The 23,129-nt window shown below is 41.5% G+C and overlaps 3 protein-coding genes across 3 annotated transcripts; 2 read left to right on the forward strand and 1 right to left on the reverse strand.

The window, feature by feature from the left end:
* The first annotated feature begins 57 nt into the window (after positions 1 to 57).
* LOC109487487 (pleckstrin homology domain-containing family M member 1-like) lies at positions 58 to 17,299 on the forward strand. The gene is made up of 18 exons (XM_019791475.1): positions 58 to 219; positions 8,879 to 8,964; positions 9,204 to 9,244; positions 9,444 to 9,522; positions 9,649 to 9,696; positions 9,945 to 10,040; positions 10,413 to 10,492; positions 10,782 to 10,852; positions 11,311 to 11,442; positions 11,821 to 12,727; positions 13,377 to 13,507; positions 13,848 to 13,907; positions 14,036 to 14,094; positions 15,045 to 15,101; positions 15,656 to 15,700; positions 16,104 to 16,206; positions 16,603 to 16,725; positions 17,286 to 17,299. The coding sequence occupies exons 1-18, from the start codon at positions 204 to 206 to the stop codon at positions 17,297 to 17,299; spliced, it is 2,148 nt and encodes a 715-aa protein (XP_019647034.1). The 5' UTR covers positions 58 to 203.
* LOC109487529 (collectin-11-like) lies at positions 1,052 to 2,322 on the reverse strand. Its single transcript, XM_019791542.1, has 2 exons — positions 2,207 to 2,322; positions 1,052 to 1,757 (listed from the first exon to the last, which is right to left on the reverse strand). Exons 1-2 carry the CDS (start codon positions 2,307 to 2,309, stop codon positions 1,297 to 1,299), a joined length of 564 nt encoding a protein of 187 aa, XP_019647101.1. The 5' UTR covers positions 2,310 to 2,322; the 3' UTR covers positions 1,052 to 1,296.
* Positions 17,300 to 17,339: 40 nt separating the features above from the next.
* LOC109487534 (pleckstrin homology domain-containing family M member 3-like) lies at positions 17,340 to 20,269 on the forward strand. The gene is made up of 6 exons (XM_019791549.1): positions 17,340 to 17,448; positions 17,874 to 17,953; positions 18,201 to 18,252; positions 18,573 to 18,659; positions 19,387 to 19,470; positions 20,045 to 20,269. Exons 1-6 carry the CDS (start codon positions 17,434 to 17,436, stop codon positions 20,183 to 20,185), a joined length of 459 nt encoding a protein of 152 aa, XP_019647108.1. The 5' UTR covers positions 17,340 to 17,433; the 3' UTR covers positions 20,186 to 20,269.
* The last annotated feature ends 2,860 nt before the right edge of the window (positions 20,270 to 23,129 follow it).

Raw genomic sequence — 23,129 nt, forward strand, 5'->3', positions numbered from 1 at the left:
AATTCTGCACATCAAATGACATAAGCTACGTATTTATGAAAAGAACCCACTTCCCCCTTGATGATAGAGTGAGATATTCCAGCTGAGGAAAATGGCCGCCCAGGTGTCGAACATTCGAACATCAGACGACTTCCGTGATCTTCAAGACTTTTCCAGCCTCAAGTATCATTGATGTCGGCGTTTCTTAGCTCTAAAACTTCAGCATGAACTTCTTAAAAGGTAAGGAAAGTCACAATGTGTTGACACTACTATGTTTTACTGTGGTATTTCTATGCACTGCCAAGTCTAGAGTCCAACATTATTTTGAACATATCATGTTTTGTTTTTGTCATCTGTTGAAAGTAGCCTGGGTTCCTGGCCAGGCTCACTGAGATATTTGTGTCCAGTGTGCTATGGGTCTGGAACCCAGGCTAGTTGAAATAACTGTGTGATCCAAAGATGTTTAAATATAGGGGGACAAGGTCCCTTCTAGTTCGACCTCTATGTTGAATCTAATGGACACAAGAAGCTTCAAAACTTGAGGTTGGAAAGAATTTTTGTACCATATATTTATTCCCCACACACGTACAAGCTCAAATTGTCGTGGAACATGTGTTCATATTATACTGATATCCATACAGCTTCGGAAATGAATGCCATGCGAAACTTTGACCTTAATGCACTAATGTAGGGGGACTTGCATTATACAATCTTTTCACATGCGCCATGTGAATGTCTGTTAACATGCGCTGCTTCCTACTCAGTTTACCCACCAACACCTGGTCGCCAAGATTCATATGATGATATTATGATATTATGATGTCAATGAAAAGCCTCTATATACCAAAAGGGGAGGGGGTTAGTGGATGTAAGCCCTCATCATATTAAACGTGCTGAATTGCGATAAAGGTAAGTCCAGGTATGTAAGCGTGCCACACAGCACGTTTCGACGGCGTCAAAAGTGCACAGGAAACACGCAATGACGGCAGGGTGCATGTATATGGGGCACCCAGAACGGCTGTTTTTAACGGTTTTAAACGTGCTGTGTGGCACGCTTACATAGCTCGTAAGTCGCATGGCTCATACCTGGTTTGTTCACTCCATGTGCCCTCAAAAACATGCCCACGTACAAGTCACAGTTCCACACAAGAAAAAAAAAAGTACACACCACCAATAGCTAATTATAACTTTAGTAACAGTTTGAGTAAATAGACTATCGTATTTAAAAACTAACAACCTGAAGTTTTTTAAACCTCTAGTACCTGCTACATTTCATTCCTATACCAGAGTGCCGGGAAACATTGTACTTTTTTAAGTCTAGCCAGCAGTGGCCTTCACTTCACAGATATAATTCAAACTGGCTGTGCATTGATGATTAAACCACTCACTGCTAAATGCAAGTAAAGCACAGTTGACAGAATCATGAAGTTGTAAATAAAAAGGGTACGCCACCGGAGGGCCCTGTGCCCAGTTGTTCCAGCCAGTGCCAAGCGGTGTCCCGTCCTCCCACACCCAGGTTCTCTCCTGCACCTGGTCTGTTAGACCAAACCAGGCATGGTCGAAGATGTAATCTCTGGCCCTGATCTGTTTGGCCAGGAAGTCGTTTGTTGCCTTGTCTTTAGGCATAGCCAGGTGCCCTCCGTCAGCCTGACAGGTGGACCTGGCGTCGGCATAGGTCTTCATGTCCGACTTGGTAGAGAACTTGTAGCACATGCCGGGCGTTTCGCTGAACCGTTCATACCCACAGGGACAGACTGCTAGGGTCTTGTTACAGCAGGCTGCAAAATGAGTATAAATATAATAATGATATAATTTTATATTCTATACCTTTATACATCTGTCACCCACCAATCAGTAAGAATCATGACGGGCATCTCCAATGTACAAGATATAAAAACACTAAAGCTTAGAAAGCTGCTGAAGTGCCTTATAATAGGAAGGGGCACAGATCTAATCATTTGGAAGTTTCATCAAGACCTACTGTACATGTATACATGTACATCTATGCACCACAGACCAAATATCAGTTTTGAAAGTAATCATTTTTTTTGTCAGCCTATCGTTTTGTCAATTAGGTAGAGATACACAAACGGAATAATTATTCTCATGGATGGTGAAGGTAACAGTAAATCAAATTGTCTAGGTCCAAGGGTACCTACAAAGCCCAGGTGTGCTTAAGATACTACTACAGTAACAATATGTAGTTATATTTGCATGTTAGACTCACCCTGTTTAATGACACAGAGATTTGCTGTGAGATTCTTTACTTTGTTCTTCAAGTCAGGCAGATCCATGACTTGCTTCTGCAACTCCTTAATCTGCTCCTGCATCTTCTTGTTCTGTTCCAGCAACAGAGACTGATGAGCAAATTGTCCTGGAATGTATATGTATGCGTTTTTACTTTAGGGATGTGTACTTTAATAATTTGACATACACGTGTATTGATTCAGAAAGTTGAATTTAAATTTTTTGGTTCAGTTCCAAAACTGGCGCACATTTTTTTTTCTTTTTTTTGGACAGATTCAATATATTTAGTAAATAGTAATTTTTTTGTCCAGCCAAGGAGGTTAAATACAAGAGGACCTCTTGGTCCAGCCCTTTCCTGAATGAATAACAAACAATTGAGAGCTGAAGGAAAGACAAAAGCACCTACTAATAATACCATTTTAAACACTCAGCAGAAACTAACCCGTCCAGTGTCTGCCATGTCCAGTAACAGTGTTTCCAGCTGACTAGTGTCTTGGAATAGTCCTGCTTCCTGCTTCAGCAACTCAATGTTGTCAGCTTCCTAGAATATGGATGAAGGCATAGTGTATAACCAAAACCTCTCTATTATAATAATAATGATAACAAGAGTTCCACGATCTCATACCTTCGCCAAATGATGTTAACCCTTGCGGTTGACGAATTATACAATTTTAATAATTGATTTCGCAAATAAGAGCGTCATATATATGCATGGATTACATCAGTTGATCATATTCTCTACCCAATGGCAGCCTTATCTTAACAAAGTAGGCTATTCTAGCACTTCCTCATAAATTAAGCAAATGAGTTCATAATGTGAATAAATTATCTTCATTGATGTTCACATTCACTTAACTTCCAAATACGGCAAGTATGAAATTCCCAGCAATTACAACTATGAAATTATAACAATTTTCCATTAATTATGTAAATTAGGTCTTCATTTACATAATCTATATCCTCAGATGTTTTTCTAGTTCTCAATTACATGTCACAAGTGTTTCAAAGTCCTATAATCGAACGAAGCAGATTTATAGAATGTCCTCATTAATTATGCAAATTAGCTCCTGATTTGCATAATTGTCATCTGATTATGTCAAGTATCACTTCAGCTACCTACATACCAAAAATCATGACAATCCGTCAACCGGTTCTTGAGTTATCAACCTTCTGAGATTTTTTCAAGAAACGCTCCTGCAGTTCCAGAACAAGCTGCTAGGGGGCCCTAACTCATGTCACTTCTTCCCCACCTCAAGAGCTATCTACCAACCAAAATTCGTGACTCTAGCATGTCCAGATCGCGAGATATCAAAACCGGAAGTTCTGCTGCAGTACCAACAAAAGCCGCCAGGGGGCCCAGAATCTAATCATTTCTAGGTCTCATCAAGACCTACCCACCTATCAAGTTTCATGACAATACATATTAAGCTTCTTGAGTTATGCTGTTCACAAACAGACAGACAGACAAACGCTACTGAAAACATAACCTTCTTGGCGAAGGTAATAACAATTTCACTGTCTGGGCTGACCATATGATAAGTGTATCCATGTGGTCATCAGTATGGGACATATAGAGACTGGTTTGATGAATGTTTGCTAATGATAACACTTAGTCTAGAAACTTGGTGTACTCACAAGCCTGTCCATTTTACCCTTACTGACAAACAAACTAAAAAAAACATGTACTCAAGTTTGTGTCAACAGACAGCTCATACATATACCTGACTCTTGTCTGCTGTATCACTCCCTCTGGCATTATTATAATTACTCCCAATGTAGAGGTGGAGGTTGGCCGCCTTTCCTGAAGACTGCAGCAGGGGCATCAGGACAGCCAGCATCACAAGCACTGCTTTCACGTCCATGGCTTAAACTCTGTCAGTGCGCATTTATCTGAAAGTGACCGTCCAACTGAGCACTGACCATGGAGTTAGAATATCGTGTTTCTGCATCCATGCACTGACGTATCAGCAGGGAGCGGCACCTTCTTTTGTACCGACCTTGTTGATGTTACCAAATTATGAATGCAGTCTTGATCTGGAGCTTGTTGTAAAGGAAAGAAGCCAACAGCCAGTTTTATAAAAGCATTTTGAAAGTCAATGCCACTGGTGTATATATACATTGCATGTACCTATTGTACGTGGGTACAATGGGAGAAACTCGAGTTCAAAGTCAAAAAGACTCTTATTCAACTGTACAGTTTACTGTTACAGTTAAAGTTACTGTTATACATAATACAGTTTGTTGCTATTGGTTGAGGGCCAAGGATCTATATCCCTTTTTTTATTTCACCATCGGGGCACCACAAGTACCATTTACATATGGCTGTGTTCCTTGCTACAAGTCACTTCACATTAATAATGGGGTCACACACATTGAATATGAGAAAGGAAAACCTTTATTCACTCCAAAACTTCAAACAGTTGTACTTGACAAATGTGTACTGAGAAATCAGACAACAGTAGCATTTACTTCACACACATAATGTTGTATGTTGGAGCACTCAGTATCGTACCACCTATAGGCCTCAAAACCTTCCCACCAAGCACAATCAAAGTCAGCAGTGATATTGGAGGGCTGCCCAAATCCCCAGTCAGACCAGCCTGCAAGCAGTGTCCCGTCCTCCCACACCCAAACTCCCTCCTGTACCTGGTCTGTCAAACCAAACCAGACCATGGAGAAAGGGGGGTACCTGTTGTGGATTTGACTGACCAGGAAGTCGTTTGTTGCCTGGTCTTTAGGCATAGCCAGGTGGCCGCCGGCAGCCTGGCAGGCGGACCTGGCCTCGGTGTAGTTACTGTAATCGGTGGAGAAGTTGTAGCACCTGTTCAGGAATTCTTCAAACATGTAGCTGATGGGGCAGGGTGTGCCAAAATCGTCATAGCCAGGTGTTGCAACTGGATCAGGTGTGGTGGTGACTGGACCAAAGTCTTCGTCAGGTGTGTTGACTGGACCAGGTGTGGTTTCAGGACCAGGTGTTGTGCCAGGACCAGGTGTGGTGCCAGAACCAGGCGTGGTGCCAGGACCAGGTGTGGTAACTGGGCCAAGTGTGGTGCCAGGACCAGGTGTGGTGCTAGGACCAGGCGTGGTGCCAGGACCAGGTGTGGTGCCAGGACCAGGTGTGGTGCCAGAACCAGGTGTGGTAACTGGACCAGGTGTTGTGACTAGGCCTGGTGTGGTGCCTAGCTCAGTGGTGGTGACTGGCTCAGTGGTGATGACTGGCTCAGTGGTGATGACTGGCTCAGTGGTGGTGAATGGCTCAGTGGTGATGCCAGGACCAGGTGTGGTGACTGGCACAGTGGTGATGACTGGTTCAGTGGTGATGACTGGCTCAGTGGTGGTGCCTGGCTCAGTGGTGATGACTGGCTCAGTAGTGGTGACTGGCTCAGTGGTGACTGGTTCTGTGGTGATGACTGGTTCAGTGGTGATGACTGGCTCAGTGGTGGTGACTGGCTCAGTGGTGGTGACTGGCTTAGTGGTAATGACTGGCTCAGTGGTGGTGACTGGCTCAGTGGTGATGACTGGCTCAGTGGTGATGACTGGCTCAGTGGTGGTGACTGGTTCAGTGGTGGTGACTGGTTCAGTGGTGATGACTGGTTCAGTGGTGATGACTGGTTCAGTGGTGATCACTGGCTCAGTAGTGGTGCCTGGACCAGGTGTGGTGCCAGGACCAGGTGTGGTGCCAGGACCAGGTGTGGTGCCTGGACCAGGTGTGGTGCCAGGACCAGGTGTGGTGCCAGGACCAGGTGTGGTGCCTGGCCAGGTGTGGTGCCTGGACCAGGTGTGGTGCCAGGGCCAGGTGTGGTGCCAGGACCAGGTGTGGTGCCAGGACCAGGTGTGGTGCCTGGACCAGGTGTGGTGCCAGAACCAGGTGTGGTGCCAGGACCAGGTGTGGTGCCAGGACCAGGTGTGGTGCCAGGACCAGGTGTTGTGAATGGACCAGGTGTTGTGAATGGACCAGGTGTGTAGATTCCATGGTGGCTTCCAACTTCGTCCGCCACACCCCTGAGGTTGTCCATAAAGTCAGCATTTTGGCCTATTATGATGTTCCTCCACTCAGCAAGTTTGCGGGTCAATTCAGCTTCAGCATTGAGAGTAACCTGGAAAGGGAAACAATGTAGCCAGGGCTTGAAATTCATTTTTAGGATTATGTGTTTGAGTAAATACTTTTAATTTATTACAATCTATAAATGTACGCAATATGGCATTTGGTCCCTTCTTGCTTGTACGATCAATCTACATTAGAATTTTGTAGTTACTTTAAGCATATGCAAGGAACAATCCAGGGAGGGGTATTATAAGAAATAGGGTAAAGTAGGCAACAGATCTAGAAAAGATGAGAGGATAATATCTTATATAATCCATATCCTATGGAAAAATATCTGGACTTAGTTGATTTTAACTTTCGCTCTGGAATAAGTAATATCTGAATTATTGCACACCCTCTCAAAATAGAGAAAGGGCGGTATAAGAAGTTCCAAGTGTATGAAAAAATTTGCAAACACTGTACGTTGAATACGGTCAGGAAGATCAAATGCATTTTACCTCAAATTGTACTCTCTATTTATTTCAATTAGTCTACATAGCAATGAACGAAATGAACTCTTTGACGCAGCCTCCAAATTCTACCATAACTTTCACACGTATACGAAAATTAACATCCAAAAACCCACAAATTACAGAAAAAGTGGGATCTTTTGTCTTCCTCTGTCTTAAAAAAAGTCAGACCCAGTAGTTTTTAGGAGTTAACAGTAACTGTAGCTATATATATATAGGTCTTTCTATAATTGCCAGTTTTATACCAGTTTGCCATTAAACAATTATCAGTATTCAGGAAATATTCAGGATGACATTTACATCAATATTGTGAAAGGACAGAAAACAAAGAAGGGTACTAGAGAAACCTGGCTGTTAGATCCAAACAGTCAAATAGTTTAGACTAAATACATGTAGAAGCTTGAGATGAGATAACATAACGTGAATTTTTCCTATCAAAACGTTATCATTATATTGTATGATGTAATTTCAGCATAAATGTGTATTATTCTAGCGTATAAGTGGTGTTTAATGCCTCTCAAGACACTTTTTATGTATATATATTATGTATTAGTCATGTAATTTTTTAAAAATTTGTAAAAGCTTCTCAATTCAGCCTTTGGCTGCAAAAAGCTTCTAACCTACTGTACTATGTATGTATGAAGTATGTGTTTCTGCAAATAAACTAGTCTATATCATTATGAAGACAGGAAAAATTTGTAAACTCACCTTATTGGCGTTTATATTTATCCTGGACCCTCCCAGTGAGCCAATGTTAATGTTGATGTTGATGACCCACCCAGACCCTGAAGTCTGTGGCATCAGAACAGCCAGAACCAGAATCACCACCTCCACTCCCATGGCTGGTTCTTATGCTGCAGAACGATCTAAAAACGTCTTTTCTGGCTGCAGCATTCACAAAACTGTGTAGTACACGTCTCACAAGAGAGCAGTGTCTGGTAGTCTAACTTGTAATGTTGACACTACCAAGGCAGTGTGAGGCATGAAGTTTAACACCGCCCTATATAAAACCTTCTGCAACTCAACACCTCTCTATTGTCTACATCTGTATACCCGTGACGCACCTGTGGGTAACAATAGACGGATGCTTTATATAAAGTTTATTCTCCTTGGTGTTACCGGCATTGGGCAGTGCCTAGCATGTGACCTAGCTAGCTAATAGAAGTACATTGTACCTGCAACTCAATGCAGCTGGTATTAAACGTCCAACAGTTTGTTGGACGTGACCCACCTAATAGAAGTACATTGTACCTGCAACTCAATGCAGTTGGTATTAAATGTCTAACAGTTTGTTGATGTTGGCTGTAGGGCAAGGAACCCAAATCGGTCATCAGAAACTCAATATCCTTGGTAATAATGCATGGTGAAAAGGTGATGTTTGGGGCTCTGAAGGTTAAAAAGACAATATCCCATCTGATATTACCGGTACTACTTTAAGTTGTAACAGTATCTTACTAATTTCCATTGTATTTGTCTGGCAAGTACATGAAGGTCTTGGCCTCACTGAAAGAATCAGGACCTCCATCATAATGTCAGTGTGTTGTTGCTGTAACAGTTAGCCTTTGGGTCACCAGGGTGGCCTATTAGTAAACCATCAATACTTATGATCATTCAACAAGTTTACTGTGCAACTCACTGAAATACACCACTCAGTGAGGGAGTTATGTGAACTAAATATGCAATGTATGTGTGCTGTACATAATTAACACTTGGCTGTTCTGTGTTGTGTGAACATTTATAATTTACATGCTATCATGAAAGTTCATCTGTGTTGATAGTAACATGTTAAAAGTTAAGACTTTTGGTCTAACACAAAAGTTCTCTCACCTAGAGCTAATTAATTCGACCAGTCACTCAGAGTGACGTGTTGAAAGCTTTAGGTGAGAAAACTTTTGTGTTAAACCAAAAGTTTTAACTTTTAACATTACATTATATAATTGACAGTTCTGCACTTACACTGTACATGTACAAAATGTATGTATCATGGCTGTTTTGTGTTGTGTGATTACAATTTGACAGCTGTAGTATAAGTTGTCTAATCCATAACTTTATGTACATTATGCATGTATTATGGCTGTTCTGTGTTGTGTTTTATAAGGATCAGGCCCCACAGAGGATGAGAAGGCAGAACACAGAGTCATCAAACACACACTCAGCAGTCAGCTGTCCAGAACCATCAAAAGGGTTGGTATACTTTATGGCCACTTACCTTTAGTACTATATGTATGTAGCACATCCGAATTTAGGTAATTAATAATAGAATTATCTTTACTAAAATTTGAAATGATTGGTACAGGTCCAGGCCTGAACATCTAGTGTACCTAGTCTTGTTAACTTGGAAGTACAAAAAATGTAGAAAAGATAACAAGCATTTGATTATTTAATAAAATAACTAAAAATCTGAATGTTTTATTTTTTCTCAGTTGCAACAGGAGCACATTGGATCAGATTCAGCTGTTCGAAGGTAAACAAACTTTTCATTCATAGAGAAAAGAATGGACATTTATTCATGTGTCATGTGCATGGTAACAAAGGTTTTCAGGAATCCAAATTGGTTGAAAGAAAAAAAAAGAAAAATGATTTTTTTCTTAAGGCATAAATATTAATTGCATAAAAATACATTTTGTACAATTCATTATGTTATGATTATCTGTTGTATCTAGCGGAGACCATGGCAATGCTATCTGTAACGTCCTGGAAGCCATCTTTCTCCACGGGCTCAAGGCTTCCTTTGCAACTAAGGTGAGACTTTATATTATTCATGGTAACAATGGACTGTCCAACATCATTGCCTTTTATCAATGATTATTCTGAATCAATTAGATGGAAAATGTGATAAGCATTGTCTGCCTGTCTGTCTGTCTACAGATCTCAGGGATGTTTGGCTCAGGGAAGGAGGAGAAAGGGCCAGTCATGGTGAGTACATAATAAAGATATGCTAATTTAAAAGGTACATTGCAGCAGTGTTCAACATGGTTACTTGTTGCAGATATTAATCATTATAACACAGATCATCGTCATGTTGACATTATGATCGCTTCTGTATTTGTTACAAACAGTTTATAAGGAACAGCAAGGATAATAATTCAAGTACAGCTTCAAGTAATCTCAACTTGATTTATACTCATTTTTTTAAAATTTAATGTAAGATTTTTACCCTGCAGAGTTTCTGGCCGTTTGTGATGCACTTTACCCACAAGGACGTGGTTTCCCAACTGAACCACCTCGCACACATCACCACGGAGATCGGACAGTGCAGGGTGAGTTTTATATGAAATATGTCACACAAACGTCCAAGTGATGATCCATGTACTCACAGACACACAAGCACACTCGCACCCACACACACACTCATATGCACACTCACACACATAAACACACACACACACACAAACAAACACACACAATACACACACACAGTGACACACACATGGTCGCGCACTGTTGGTCCAATGATTTTACCCATAATGCCAGAAGCATCAAAAATCCTATTTATACTGTACAAATGGTCACCTGTCCACATAGACCATATTTTCTTGTTCCCCTGAGTGGTCTAAATTTGCATAGTATTTCCTTGCTTTTTAGGCATTGTGTATGTCTATGTGATGAGAAAGTTCCTGTGTGTTGTGTAGGCATGGATCAGACTGGCCCTGAACGATGGTTTGATGGAGAGTTACGCTGAAGCCATGCTGAGAGACAAGGATCTTCTCAGGTCTGTACAATACATCCTGTGGGTCAAATGTACCTGGGAGTCTGTCCAGGAATTATTGTCTTGAATGGGCCTTCTTGTATACAGCTTCTTACCCACCAAAATGTCAGACTTAAGTGATAAAAAACTGATTTACCAGTCTAAAATATAGCACATAAGAGGAAAACAGTTATAATTGTAATGAAGGTACACTATCTGGATACTAGTGCACACATTTTCTGCAATATAATGAAGATAGAAAGAAAGTATTATACACACAAAATGGACTGTGACTGTGTCATGTTTTTTGCAGGTCCCACTACAGGTCTATTGCCTACCTTAGAGATGAGGAACATCCCACTATCATGAAGAACCATCTGCAAGGTTGGTCACTGTCTTACTTTTTGATTTAAAACAATTATAGCAATCATGTAGAACACCATCATTACTGAAAACAAGGTACTATGAACCATGTTTTCACTTCAGACTGATTGGAATAGTTTGTCCTAAATCTTGTTTGGTCCCTGAATCATTTGCTTCTCTGACAGGTGCTGATTCGTTGAAATTGATCACTCCTGTGTTCAGATTGGTCATAAATATTTGCCCCCATGTCCTGATTGGTTGGTTGTGTACCCCAGGGCTGGAGGGTTTCCAGTTCCAGCTGTCCTACAACTCCAGCATGCTAAATAACTGCTGATTGGTTGAAACTGATCACCCCTGTGTTCTGATTGGTCATAAATGTTTGCCCCCATGTCCTGATTGGTTGAAACTGATCACCCCTGTGTTCTGATTGGTCATAAATGTTTTCCCCTGTGTCCTGATTGGTTGGTTGTGTTCCCCAGGATTGGAGGGTTTCCAGTTCCAGCTGTCATACAACTCCAGTGTGCTGAATGACTGGGGCGTGTCCTCTCTCACACTGGCTGGGCTCTGGTCTCCCCAGGCTCCTGAGGCTGTCACACCATCTTCCCCAGATGGTAAGTTGAGAATTAACCTCTTCCCAGGCTTCTCAGGTTGTTAGAAACTTGTTTTGGTAAAGGTTAGACATCCAGATACTAATTATATATGCCAAAATTACTCAAGCAACTGGTCCAGGATATGATTTCAGAAACGGTCAGGCGTTTCAGGTAGCATCCACTACATTTTGTCAGTGACACTAGAAACATGCAGGAGAAAGGCAGGTTTATATTAAGCATGAGCTATTGATCGATATGCAAATAAGTGAAATTCAAGACATTTTTTGGGGTGAAGTCCAAAAGGATGTTGCAAAGGATAGTGTTGGAAACTGTATTGTGGAATTTATAAGATCCAGATGGTTCAGTGTCTTATTCCAAAGTCCTCTATTCTAACTCTAGTTGCTATGGAGGCCACAGAGGGAGATGACCCCACTCTGCCCTCTCAGCAGGCAGCCAGGGAGGTCAGACAGGTCAAGTCAGGTCGCAGAGGTCAGAGGTCATCACGGAAGACAGCCGAGATCCTGGATCCCGAGGTGGGATCAGTGGGATCCTCCGTTACCATGGAAACGGTAGAAACATCTGCCGAGCAAGTTTTGGATGTCGACAGGACCGCCAACCCCATGGAGAGTACAACAGGTGAGAAAGATGAGGGCAACAGTCAGGATTTCCTAAGAAGTGAGGAGCCATCTTCTTATGATTCTGAGACTGCTGTCAAGGAACTTGTGGAAAGCAAATCGTCTTCAGGGAATACTAGTAATTCTCAGAGTGCCGTGAAGAGCCAGGAAGTCTCGGAGTCCCCCCAGTCTGAAGACAATGTTGAGGAGCTCATGGGTCTTCAAACTTCTCAAATTCCAGTGGAGGCAGCACCAGCAATCAACTCAGTTGCCACTCCAAGTGGTGCTGTGTACCCAGCGGGAACTGTGGAGAGAGATGGTGTTTTTACTGTCAACAAAAACACTGAAGAAAATGTTTATCTAACTGGGGATAAACAGAACTCTGTGGAAACACAGGTTGTTCAGCAAACACTGCCAGCTGAATCTACCCTGTCTCTACCAGTGCAAACTTCAGAATTACCAGAAGGAACGCAGGAGAAAGAGGCCAGGTCGGAAACTCTGACTTCTCAGGACATGTACTATGACATCTACAGCAGGAGCCGGACCGAGACAGAAGCTAGCATCACATCCCCAGCCTCTGATTACGAGGGGGAGGGCACAGTAAATGTAGCAGGAGATTCGTCAGCTGTGAGGAGAATTGCTCAGCAGGCTTCACAACAACAAGGGCTAACTACTCCTGAGAGCATGGAAAGGTAATATTTATCAATGCTTGCCATGAATTACATTTTGTGAGTGGTTGCCAGTGAGTGGTAATAAGCCAAAAAGCAGGTTTAACCCAGGTAGCTGGGTGATTAGCATTGCACTGATTTGCATCAGTACATTATGTATGAAATAAAAACTAATAAGCTTTAACTTCCAACACTTAGATTACAGAATTGGGACTTACCCCAAATTTTCGGGTGACTCCATCAACCTTGTTCACGGAATGGACCCGTCTACTTCTTGAAAGGTTGATGGAGTCAACCGAAAATTTGGGGCAAGTCCCAATTCTGTAATCTAAGTGTTGGAAGTTAAAGCTTAGTCTTTATTTCATAATGACTTGTACTAACACAGATGAACTTTCATGCTGATTTGCATCTGATTCAGTGTTTATTATGCCTTAGTACCAATATTGTAATTTGCCTATGCCTACCAGTAGCAGCTGCTAAGTGGCTAAAAACAAGACATATGTTGCATAAGCCATGTACTTTGAATATTACTAAACATTGACAGAAGCTTAAAGAATTTCAGACATATTTCTCATGTCACACTGTAAATAATAACTAAAGACATCCTAGTATATAAACTGTACATAATTATTATTATTAATATGTATAATTATCATATTTTTTCTGGTTCCAGTGATGAGGGTGTGGCAGGCTACGGTAGCTATGGCAACAGCCTGGGGGTGCGATCTGGTTGGTCGTCGGCTGGGACGAAGGACAGCCTCCCTCCTGACCCCAGCAGACACAGGGCACCATCCTCATCCAGGGGTAGGGAAATTGGCTGTTATCTCTTGAAATCTTTGTCCACATACTTAGATCAGTCTTGTTACCTGATACACAGTCATGTTTTTTTCAGAGAATACGATTCCTTGTACTTTATATAATAATTATTATAGTAGTATTAGATTTGTGACGTTCCAATGTGTAAAGTATTAGCTTGTGACCATGAATTTCCCCAGTCAGTTATGCTAAATGTTAACTGCACCATGTCTACCACCAAAAGTAATTTTTAACGACACTATGCATATTATGAGTATTCTGAAATGACTGCACAGTCAGACAGTTTTTACCGTATCCTTGCTTCACTGTTGTTGTTTTTGTTCTCCAGGCAGTTTTGACTCCCTACTGAAGAGTTACTCCCCCCAGGGCAGCCTGGCCACAACTCCAGGTATGCAGGAGATCTTAGAGACACTGGCTGGGCCTGAGTCTGGAGCTGTGGAGGAACAGGTCTGTACTGTACATACATGCACAAACACTCACACACCTACACACACACACATTCATACACAACCCCAGGTATGCAGGAGATCTTAGAGACACTGGCTGGGCCTGAGTCTGGAGCTGTGGAGGAACAGGTCTGTACTGTACACACTGTAAACACACACACACACATGCACACATGCACCACACAAATACACACGCACTTACACTCACACTCATAACCCTGGATATGCAGGAGATCTTAGAGACACTGGCTGGGCCTGAGTCTGGACCTGTGGAGGAACAGGTCTGTACTGTGCACATACACTATAAACACACACACACACACACAAACACACACGCACTTACACTCACACTCATAACCCTGGATATGCAGGAGATCTTAGAGACACTGGCTGGGCCTGAGTCTGGACCTGTGGAGGAACAGGTCTGTACTGTACATACATGCATGCACAGGCACTCACACGCATGACTTTGTACATGTGTACACACACACACACACACACACATACACACAACCCCAGGTATGCAGGAGATCTTAGAGACACTGGCTGGGCCTGAGTCTGGACCTGGGGAGGAACAGGTCTGTACTGTACATACACATACATTTGTACACGCACACACACTATAAACATACACGCACTCACACACATGTACTCAATGACATACACACACACACACACACACGCAAACACACGCGCGCGCACACACACACACACACATACACACTCACACACAACCTCATGTATGCAGGAAATCCTGGACACAAACAGTCTTGTTATATAATAACCTCAATCAACATACAGCTAGCAGTGCAGTTGAATCTGAAGCTAATTGATGATTTGCAGAATGGAACAATGGGTACTACCATCTTCACAATTTGCCAATTTTTTTCCAATCACAGCAATTTCATATCATTCATAAATCAATTTTTGTCTCCAATTTCTTTGCTCAATGTTTATGTCTCTGTCTTTTTTTCTCTGCTTTGTTTTTGAAGATTTTTTTCATCCTGCTTGATGAAATTGATTTTGTTTGTGATCACCACTGACTGATGAACTGATCCCTGCTGAAATCTGTTGCTTAGGAACCAGCTAGTAGCCATTTGGAAGAAAGTGATGAGTTAGACAGAGAAGAGTTTGAGGTAATTCAGTCATGATTGTGGTAATTTTATCAGCATGGGGCACTTTGTTTCTCGTGTTGCTATTTTATTATGTCCTTTAAGTTTAACTTAGTTAGCATGCTTTCCTATTTCCTTTGTCATTTCAAGCAGCATTAAGCAACTAGCCTGGTGTCCAGCCTTGTTAGCTTTAGTCCGCTCCCCAAGATCTGCTCCCCGCCAACACTGTTGTTGGGGGGGAAGCGGATCTTGGGGAGCGGACTAAAGCTAACAAGGCTGGACACCAGGCTATGCAGCAACAGATTCGTTATCACATCTTAACACTTGCTCTTGTTTCTTCCATTGTTGAATGGCTGGCTACTCCATGTACTTGTCAAGAATTCAGACCATATAATATATGATCATATTTAACTTAATTTGATGAATATGATCCTCTGATCACTCTAAATCTGATTGTGGGCAAAAAGGAAATTTGTAACGCTTAGAAAATCATATTCTTTTTCACTGTGGAAGCTGAATTCAAATCTCAAACTTAGAGTCTGTGAAGATGAAGATGAACATGACTGCCTCCCTTTCAGGTTCTGCCCCTGGGCTCCTCTGTGACTTCTGGACATGCAGACCCTGTAAGTACATAAATAGCCATTTCTTTGATCACAACCTCTTATTTTTCACGAGCTGACGTTTCGATGACCGTCTGTCATCTTCATCAGGACAATTCTGACTGGCTTACTGTGCACTGACGCTAGATGTTACTTGGTGCATTAAAGGTGTTACATAGTTCACAGTGCACTGTTACTTGGTTCACAGTGCACTAAGCTAGTTTTTATTGTTAACAATGCATTTTGGAACGTATATGTAGTGTATTGTGACATACATAGTACTAGGCATTGTTACATCATAGGGACATATGCAGTTCCAATTGTAAACCTGTAAGTATATGTTTGTACCTCATGATAAACGTCATCTCTCCTCTATTGGAGTTCTAACCAGCGTTAAACTGATCAAGACATGGTTTTATCTTCTCAGAGAACGAAGGAACTGATGGCCCAGCTGACGTCCATCGGCAGAGAGAAGGGCCTCGATGTGCAGAACTTCAAGTGCAAGGAGTGCGAGAGGCAGATTGGGCTGAGTGAGTCAAAAATTTTAATTCACTGAAGAAACACAATTTAAAGAACACCAAAGATCTCCAGCATAATTTTCATCAATTATTATAGACAAAATATACCCAAACTTAAAACACGGCAAAACCTCTAGGTCTTTTTCCTTTCTACTACAAAATTGCAAAATTTAGTACCTGCAAAAATAAAGAAATACTATTATATCAATCAGTCATTCCACAGGCATCAGGTTTTGATCCATTATAAGCGGCTATAGATGTGCACAGGTCCCACTAGGTTATACATGTATATTAGATAAAATTATCAAATATACCTCACCAGATAATTAATCCGGAGGTATGATGATGAGATAAACTTGCAGTTACTAATTGTAGACTTTACCAAGTATGTTTCCCTTTTCCGCACAGTTTTTGGGAAGTACCGAGTGTGTAACTATGACGGCTGTTACTACTGTGAGGAGTGTCACGTTAATGAAGAAGCCATCATCCCAGCCCGAATCATCCTCAACTGGGACTTCAAAAAGCACAAAGGTGAGTGCTATGAATTAACAGCACAGTCCTTAAAGAACAACAAGGGTGTGCACTTAAGGGACCTTCCTGGTGTGAGTGGTTCAAACCTTACAGTCCCATATATATGGCCACACTTGGGGTTGTATTGAGGTCACCTGAGTTAGCGCCAAATGGCAGCTGCTCCAGACCCTTGCGATTAAGCCCCAGTATGTTGTAAGCTCCTCACAATTCAGCCCTTGGCTGTAAAGAGGGAGAGGCTGGCCCACCCCAATACCCAATACACTCGGAACTATAAAGTTGGTACTTCAAGAAGTACAAAGGGGAGAATTCAAAACTATAAACAAGCCTTCAAGAAGCACAGAGGTGAGCACACTTGTTGAAGAGAGCAAGCCTGTCCTTGGTGCTGAATGACAACTTTTGGAAGACTTTTGATAGATTTTGCTCTCTCCTTGGTGCTGAAGAACAACTTGTGGAAGTCTTTTTATAGATTTTGCTCTGGGGGATTGCAAAATTGACCTACTAGTACCAGACATATCTATTGTAAATCATATGACAAGTGAAAGTTTTTGTGCATTGAACAGGATTTTATCCCTGATCAAACTGCAAAATATCTGATGTCTGTTGTGTCCAGTTGCCCACAGCACAAAGCTGTTCCTGTTACAAGTGGAGGAGGAACCACTCATCAACCTGGAGGAGTGCAACCCTGACATCTACACCTACATCAAGGAGATGGCAGAGGTCAAGGTAAGAGGGCAGAGGTCAAGGTGAGAGGCCAGAGGTCAGGGTGAGATGACAGAGGTCAAGGTAAGAGGGCAGATGTCAAGGTGAGAGGTCAAGGTAAGAGGGCAGATGTCAAGGTGAGAGGTCAAGGTGAGAGGGCACAGAGGTCAAGGTGAGAGGTCAAGGTGAGATGGCAGACAGGAATATCAGGTGGTAGGGGTCAAGGAAAGATATCAGAAATCAAACTAAGATTACAGTCTAAGGTAAAAATGACTTTTTCTTAAGGATTTAATTGAAATATGTCAGTCAGATTACACAGTACTTATAGTGATTGCTTTAATCAAGATTGGATTTCTCCAGAAGATTGACTTGTAAAATTGAAAGTCTGTAAAGGCATTGGATAGTGATATTAATAGAACGTCACTGTATGTCCTCATATTGTTCCTTAGACCCTGCGGCTGCAGCTGAAGTACGTGAAGGCATACCTGTTCACCTGTAACCAGTCAGTCGCTGAGGATCTCAGGAAAAGGTACAACACAACCTGATAGTGATAGTCTGTCAGCTCTGAAGATTTTTCAACTTTATACCTCCTTGGTTCAACTGACTGTCATCATTCCTTGAGTTTGCAAGCAAAAAGCCTTTTGCTCAGCAAATGAACAAGGTCTTGTCTACAGATTCGAACATTGTTGCTAGGAGGATAGCATTACTCTGTAGTATGTCTACTAGGCATTTCCAGTAAAATTTTCTTATGTCTGTACCTTTCCCTTTTGTTCCAGAGTTTGGCCCAAGGACTACATGCTGGACAGGATCCACCTTTACTCAGTTGTTGTAAGTCAGGGAGACTTGTATATAACATTGTACATACAAGTGACTATGTATTTGTACATAATATTATGACCATGTAATATCCACATAACACTTGAGTTACTACTAGTAGGCTTTTGAATTTTGATGAAGCATACCATGTAATTTACAAGGAAAGGATCAAAATCAAAATTAAGGGTAAGACAGAAGTACAGTACAGTACTATTGCAGTTCCTCTAGCCTACATAAGAAATCCGTACAGTGTGTGTATGCAGAACTACAGTGCCATTAACAGCTACCAGGAGGAGCTTCTACCCTATGTACAAAGTCTATTGTGTGTTCAGGACTTGCTGCAGGTGACGTCAGGACAGCTTCAGCAGCACCTGAAGAAGGTTGTCAAACACGCGACCAAACACGTCTACAAGTGCCAGGTAATGAACACAATCATGTATTCTGTCTTAGATAAATGTCTAGTTCTTAGGGAACAAGGAAGAGCAATGTTTTTGGATGTGATATAATTTGGATCACAACAACACAATACTTTTGGCACACATACATTACAGAAACCATGACATGTCTCAAAATGAAATCTAAAACGAGCCGCGATATAATTATGGAAAAACGTTTTAATTATGGACTCCCGCCCATAAATCCCAAACGCTTAACCCAAGTCTTAATACTTTTTATGGTAACATATCAGGTGTTAATGAATATGCGGAAAGCGTTGATGAGTCCGTTGGGAATAGTCAAATTATACATAATTATACTATAATTATATATAATTATATATAATAATTTTGGTATTATACATAATTATACACAACCCTTAGGACAGTTATACATAATTATACATAACCCTTTGGACTGTTATACATAATTATACATAACCCTTTGGACCATTATCTATAATTATATATAACACTTTGGACCATTACATATAACTCTTTGTACCATTAATACAACGCTCAATACAAAATGCAATCTTTAAAAAGCAATACTATTATAAATATCTTGATGTGTTAAACGTTTGAGAGTGACTATCAGTCAAAGACTGAGAATTAATGGACCGGGTGCTAGACTAGTTTATATTTACTCCTTACAATATCAAAAAAAGTGAAGTCGGTAAAGTTGTAACTCTTTTACCATGCCTTCCCCCAGTTGTGCAGCCAGAAAGGGTTTCTGTGTGAGGTGTGCAATAGTCCAAATCCCATCTACCCATTTGAGACAGACTCCACCGTCAGGGTAAGTACACAAAGCAAGAGTATATGAGTGGTGTAAAATAGGGCAGTTATATTATGTAATGCAGTGCTGGCATGATGTCAAGTGGCAAGCACCCAATATTGGCATGCATAGTCTACTGGTTCCTTACCTTGAAGACCTTACAAGAATATCAACGTTTTTCATACGTCTGTGTTGCGTAATGCAAGGTGATTTTTTTATAAACTTAAACTGAGGTTGTAGTTCAAATCGTGGCTGTTGTGCCAAAAATGAACGTCACTGGAAAGGTTTCTTACGTGCGCTACCGGTAGTGTAGTCTTTGCATGGAGACAAGCAAACAGTAACTGTTGCATGTTCAACCTTCTCCCTGCTGTCTAACACCGTAACCAATAGACACTTGCTAGCCAAATGGCCACTACAGTGTGCTACTGGTTAAGGACTTTCTTCTTCTTCTTTCATACTGCTTAGCCCAATAGGAATTAAATTACTAGCAGCTGAACGTGTGTTAATTACAAAACAAGTGACCAGCCGATCTACAAATAAAACAAACTGAAGGTAAACTGAAGGTAAGGGCACTAAGAAACACATTTTTCCGCAGTGTGATCGGTGTAAGGCTGTGTACCACGCCAAGTGTCGTACGGAGAACCGCCCGTGTCCCAAGTGCACCAGACGAGACCTGCGCAGGTCGCAGTTTCGAACCGCGGAGGACACGTCACCGGACTTCGCTTTTCCCGTGTAGATGTAAAGATCTTAGTTAGGCCACACTGAATCAGATTTGATTTTATGGATGACATCCGTGCGCGCATTGATTTTTGGATATTCTAAAAAACACCGATGACGACGCTCTTGCCTGGGTGCCATCCTCCGTAGTCCATGGTAACTAGCAAAAATAGTAAGCCAGTAGTACGTACAGAGGATGGCACACAGGCTGCCGAAGCTCCACGGAACTCAAGTACAGTGCTGACTCATTTATCAACCGCAAGCATCAAGGGAGCGGTCGAAGCCATGTCCATCCAGGATGTTCTGTTTTGCCGCATATATTCCACAAAAGGCCAGCATGTGCCGGCTTTTCGTAAAAGGCGCTATATACATGTACTACCACAAATTCACAATAGCAGCTTTGTATACATGAATACAACATCCAGACAATAAAAATGCTGCTAAACCACATGAGGTTTAGCAGCATTTTTATTGTCTGGATGTTGTTGTTTTTTATTCAGAGAATGCCATCCATAAGATTAAGCCAGTGTGGCCTTAGCGGTAGTAAGACTAGCGTGGGCACCGTTCTGGTATGGGTTATATGTCCGCCTTAAACGTCACAGCAAGGTTGTACGTGGGAGTAATCATGACAAAAGTCTCAAAGACAGTGGCAAATAGCATATCGTATGTGGAATTGTGGATGTATGCAGAAAGTAAGAGGCGACAGGTTGATTTGTTTGCCTTATGTCATCCACCTGCTAGCATGGGTACGTTCCCAGTCAGACTTACACAAAGCTCTGCTCCAAACCAGTCTGAAACCGATGATATCAACTTGCCTGATGATGATGTTTGTAATGAGATAGTTTGTGCTAACTAAACTCGGTACTGATTTGGAATTGCATATTAACCAATAACTAGCTCATGGACGACGTCCTGTAGTAACTTCTCTGAAGGTTTGAAATGTATGTATTTGTAATTATAACATATAAACAGGGTGACAAAGAGGCTGTTGTTGCACAAAATAGAGCAGATTCCTAGCGGCAATGGCAGCAGATACGTGTACACGAAGCAGTAATCAGCAAGCAAAGTCTTGCAGAGTCTTAAAGTTAGGACTCTGATTGGGTCATTAAGGGAATAATTGAAAAGACACAGCGTCGTTTCCAGTTTGTTGTAAGTATTCGAATCTGTGTTAGAGGAAAGATGCTGTGTCCAACACCCTAAAGGCTTGTATGATGGGGATGTCAGATGTTGGTGTGTAACGTAATAGCTGCTATGTCTAAATAAGGTTAATGCTGAAGTAAGGAACACTAAGGTAAGTAAGATAAGGTGAATGGTTTAGGAATTTACTGATTATAAATGTGATTCAATTGTGTATACATATAAGAATATTGTCTACCAAGCAAGTTGTATATATACTTAAGTACTTACCAGCCGCGAATAATTGGGGTGCTTATTTTAAAACCATGATATTTGTTCTGCTTTTGTAATAAAATAGAGGTTTAAGTTCGCTACGAGCAAGAAAGAATGATTCAAAACGCCAAGCCTCTGTAATGATGTATAGCTTTAATACCAAAACAAGCGGATATGTCGCTCTTCAAGCCCTTGAATTGATTTCAAGTGTCACAGAGCAAAGCAATGTGTTGCATTTCCTCAAGTTTACGGCAGGGGGCTTCACATTTGCTCCACTCCCACACGGCAAGAAAAATGTGCATATTTTTGTTCTTCCCCTTTTTGAGAGCATTTTCTGCATGCTCTCCAGGATTACAGTAAATTACCAAATGAACATATATAAGATACAGCTGCATTTTATGAACTGCAAGAAGGAAAACGTGTTTTTATTGGGGCAAAATATACAGCCTTGGTCTTGTAGAATATCAAAACAAAATTATTTGCAACCAAAGCCTTAAGGGCGCCCAAAGCATTTCAGGGCAGTAAGTTTTCTAATAAGTTTTTCAATGCATGCAGTAAGTTAAATCAACTGTATTCCATAGCATACTTATGTCTGTTGCGCAAAAATTTAGTTCCATTGGTTTTCATTAAATAAGAGATTGCATAATGGAAAATAGCTATCATATGTGTGAGACTTTTATTGAAAAGAAAACGGCATTAACAGATTGCAGGCTTACATGAAAGGTTATATAAATGGCATGTGTGGTAGATGCACAAGATACGTGCGTTGTAGCGCCTTATGAACGCGCACCCTTCTATGGATGGCAACAGCTTCAGCCAGCCCTCCGGACGAATCACCCACCCGATAAACCAAGACATATGCGCACAGACTAGAGAGCTTAGCGATTAGCTACTCAGTTTCCATCATAAAAATATCTTCTATACACTTCTTACTTCAGAAGTAATCTCCGAAGATATACGAATTTATGATACCCAACGGCGAGTGGATATGATACACTGTACGTAACCATCTGTAACGACTGAGAAGTTCTTGGCAAGTAAGCCATGATAAGGCGTCGGTTTAATGGTGCAGATATTGAAAGCCGATATAGCTCCTAAGTCGTCTGTAGGTCGCCACTTTCAAAACGAAAACCATATCCGAGAGGACACCAGGTTTACTGTTCGCCTGGCGCTCATTCATGCCCGTACATTCAGGACCTCCAATTCCAGACTTCCACGATCCGGCATAAGTCTGACAGATGACGTGTTGAAGGGTACCCTGAAGGAAAACGGAGAAAAGATTTGTGTAATGATTTTTCCATTACGTTCAGGCACTTAAGAAAAAGTTTCGATGGTTATCTTAGCATATCTTTGGATATAGCTCATTCGGGATGTTTGACGATTATTGTAAGTCACTTATTCAGAAGCAGAAGTACGTTAAAAGATTCCAAAGACGCGTCTGACGAAGGATGCATCAATGTAAACAGCCAAGTAGTTTATCATGACTTACTTACTTCTCATGTCTGCCTCAGCTTGGATGGTGACCATGAAGAAGCATCGGGCATTGAGTACGTTTTGACAGCGCGGATTCCACG

Source organism: Branchiostoma belcheri, unplaced genomic scaffold (genome assembly GCF_001625305.1).
Source record: "Branchiostoma belcheri isolate BF01 breed outbred unplaced genomic scaffold, Haploidv18h27 scaffold89, whole genome shotgun sequence".
NCBI classification, from domain to species: Eukaryota; Metazoa; Chordata; class Leptocardii; order Amphioxiformes; family Branchiostomatidae; genus Branchiostoma; species Branchiostoma belcheri.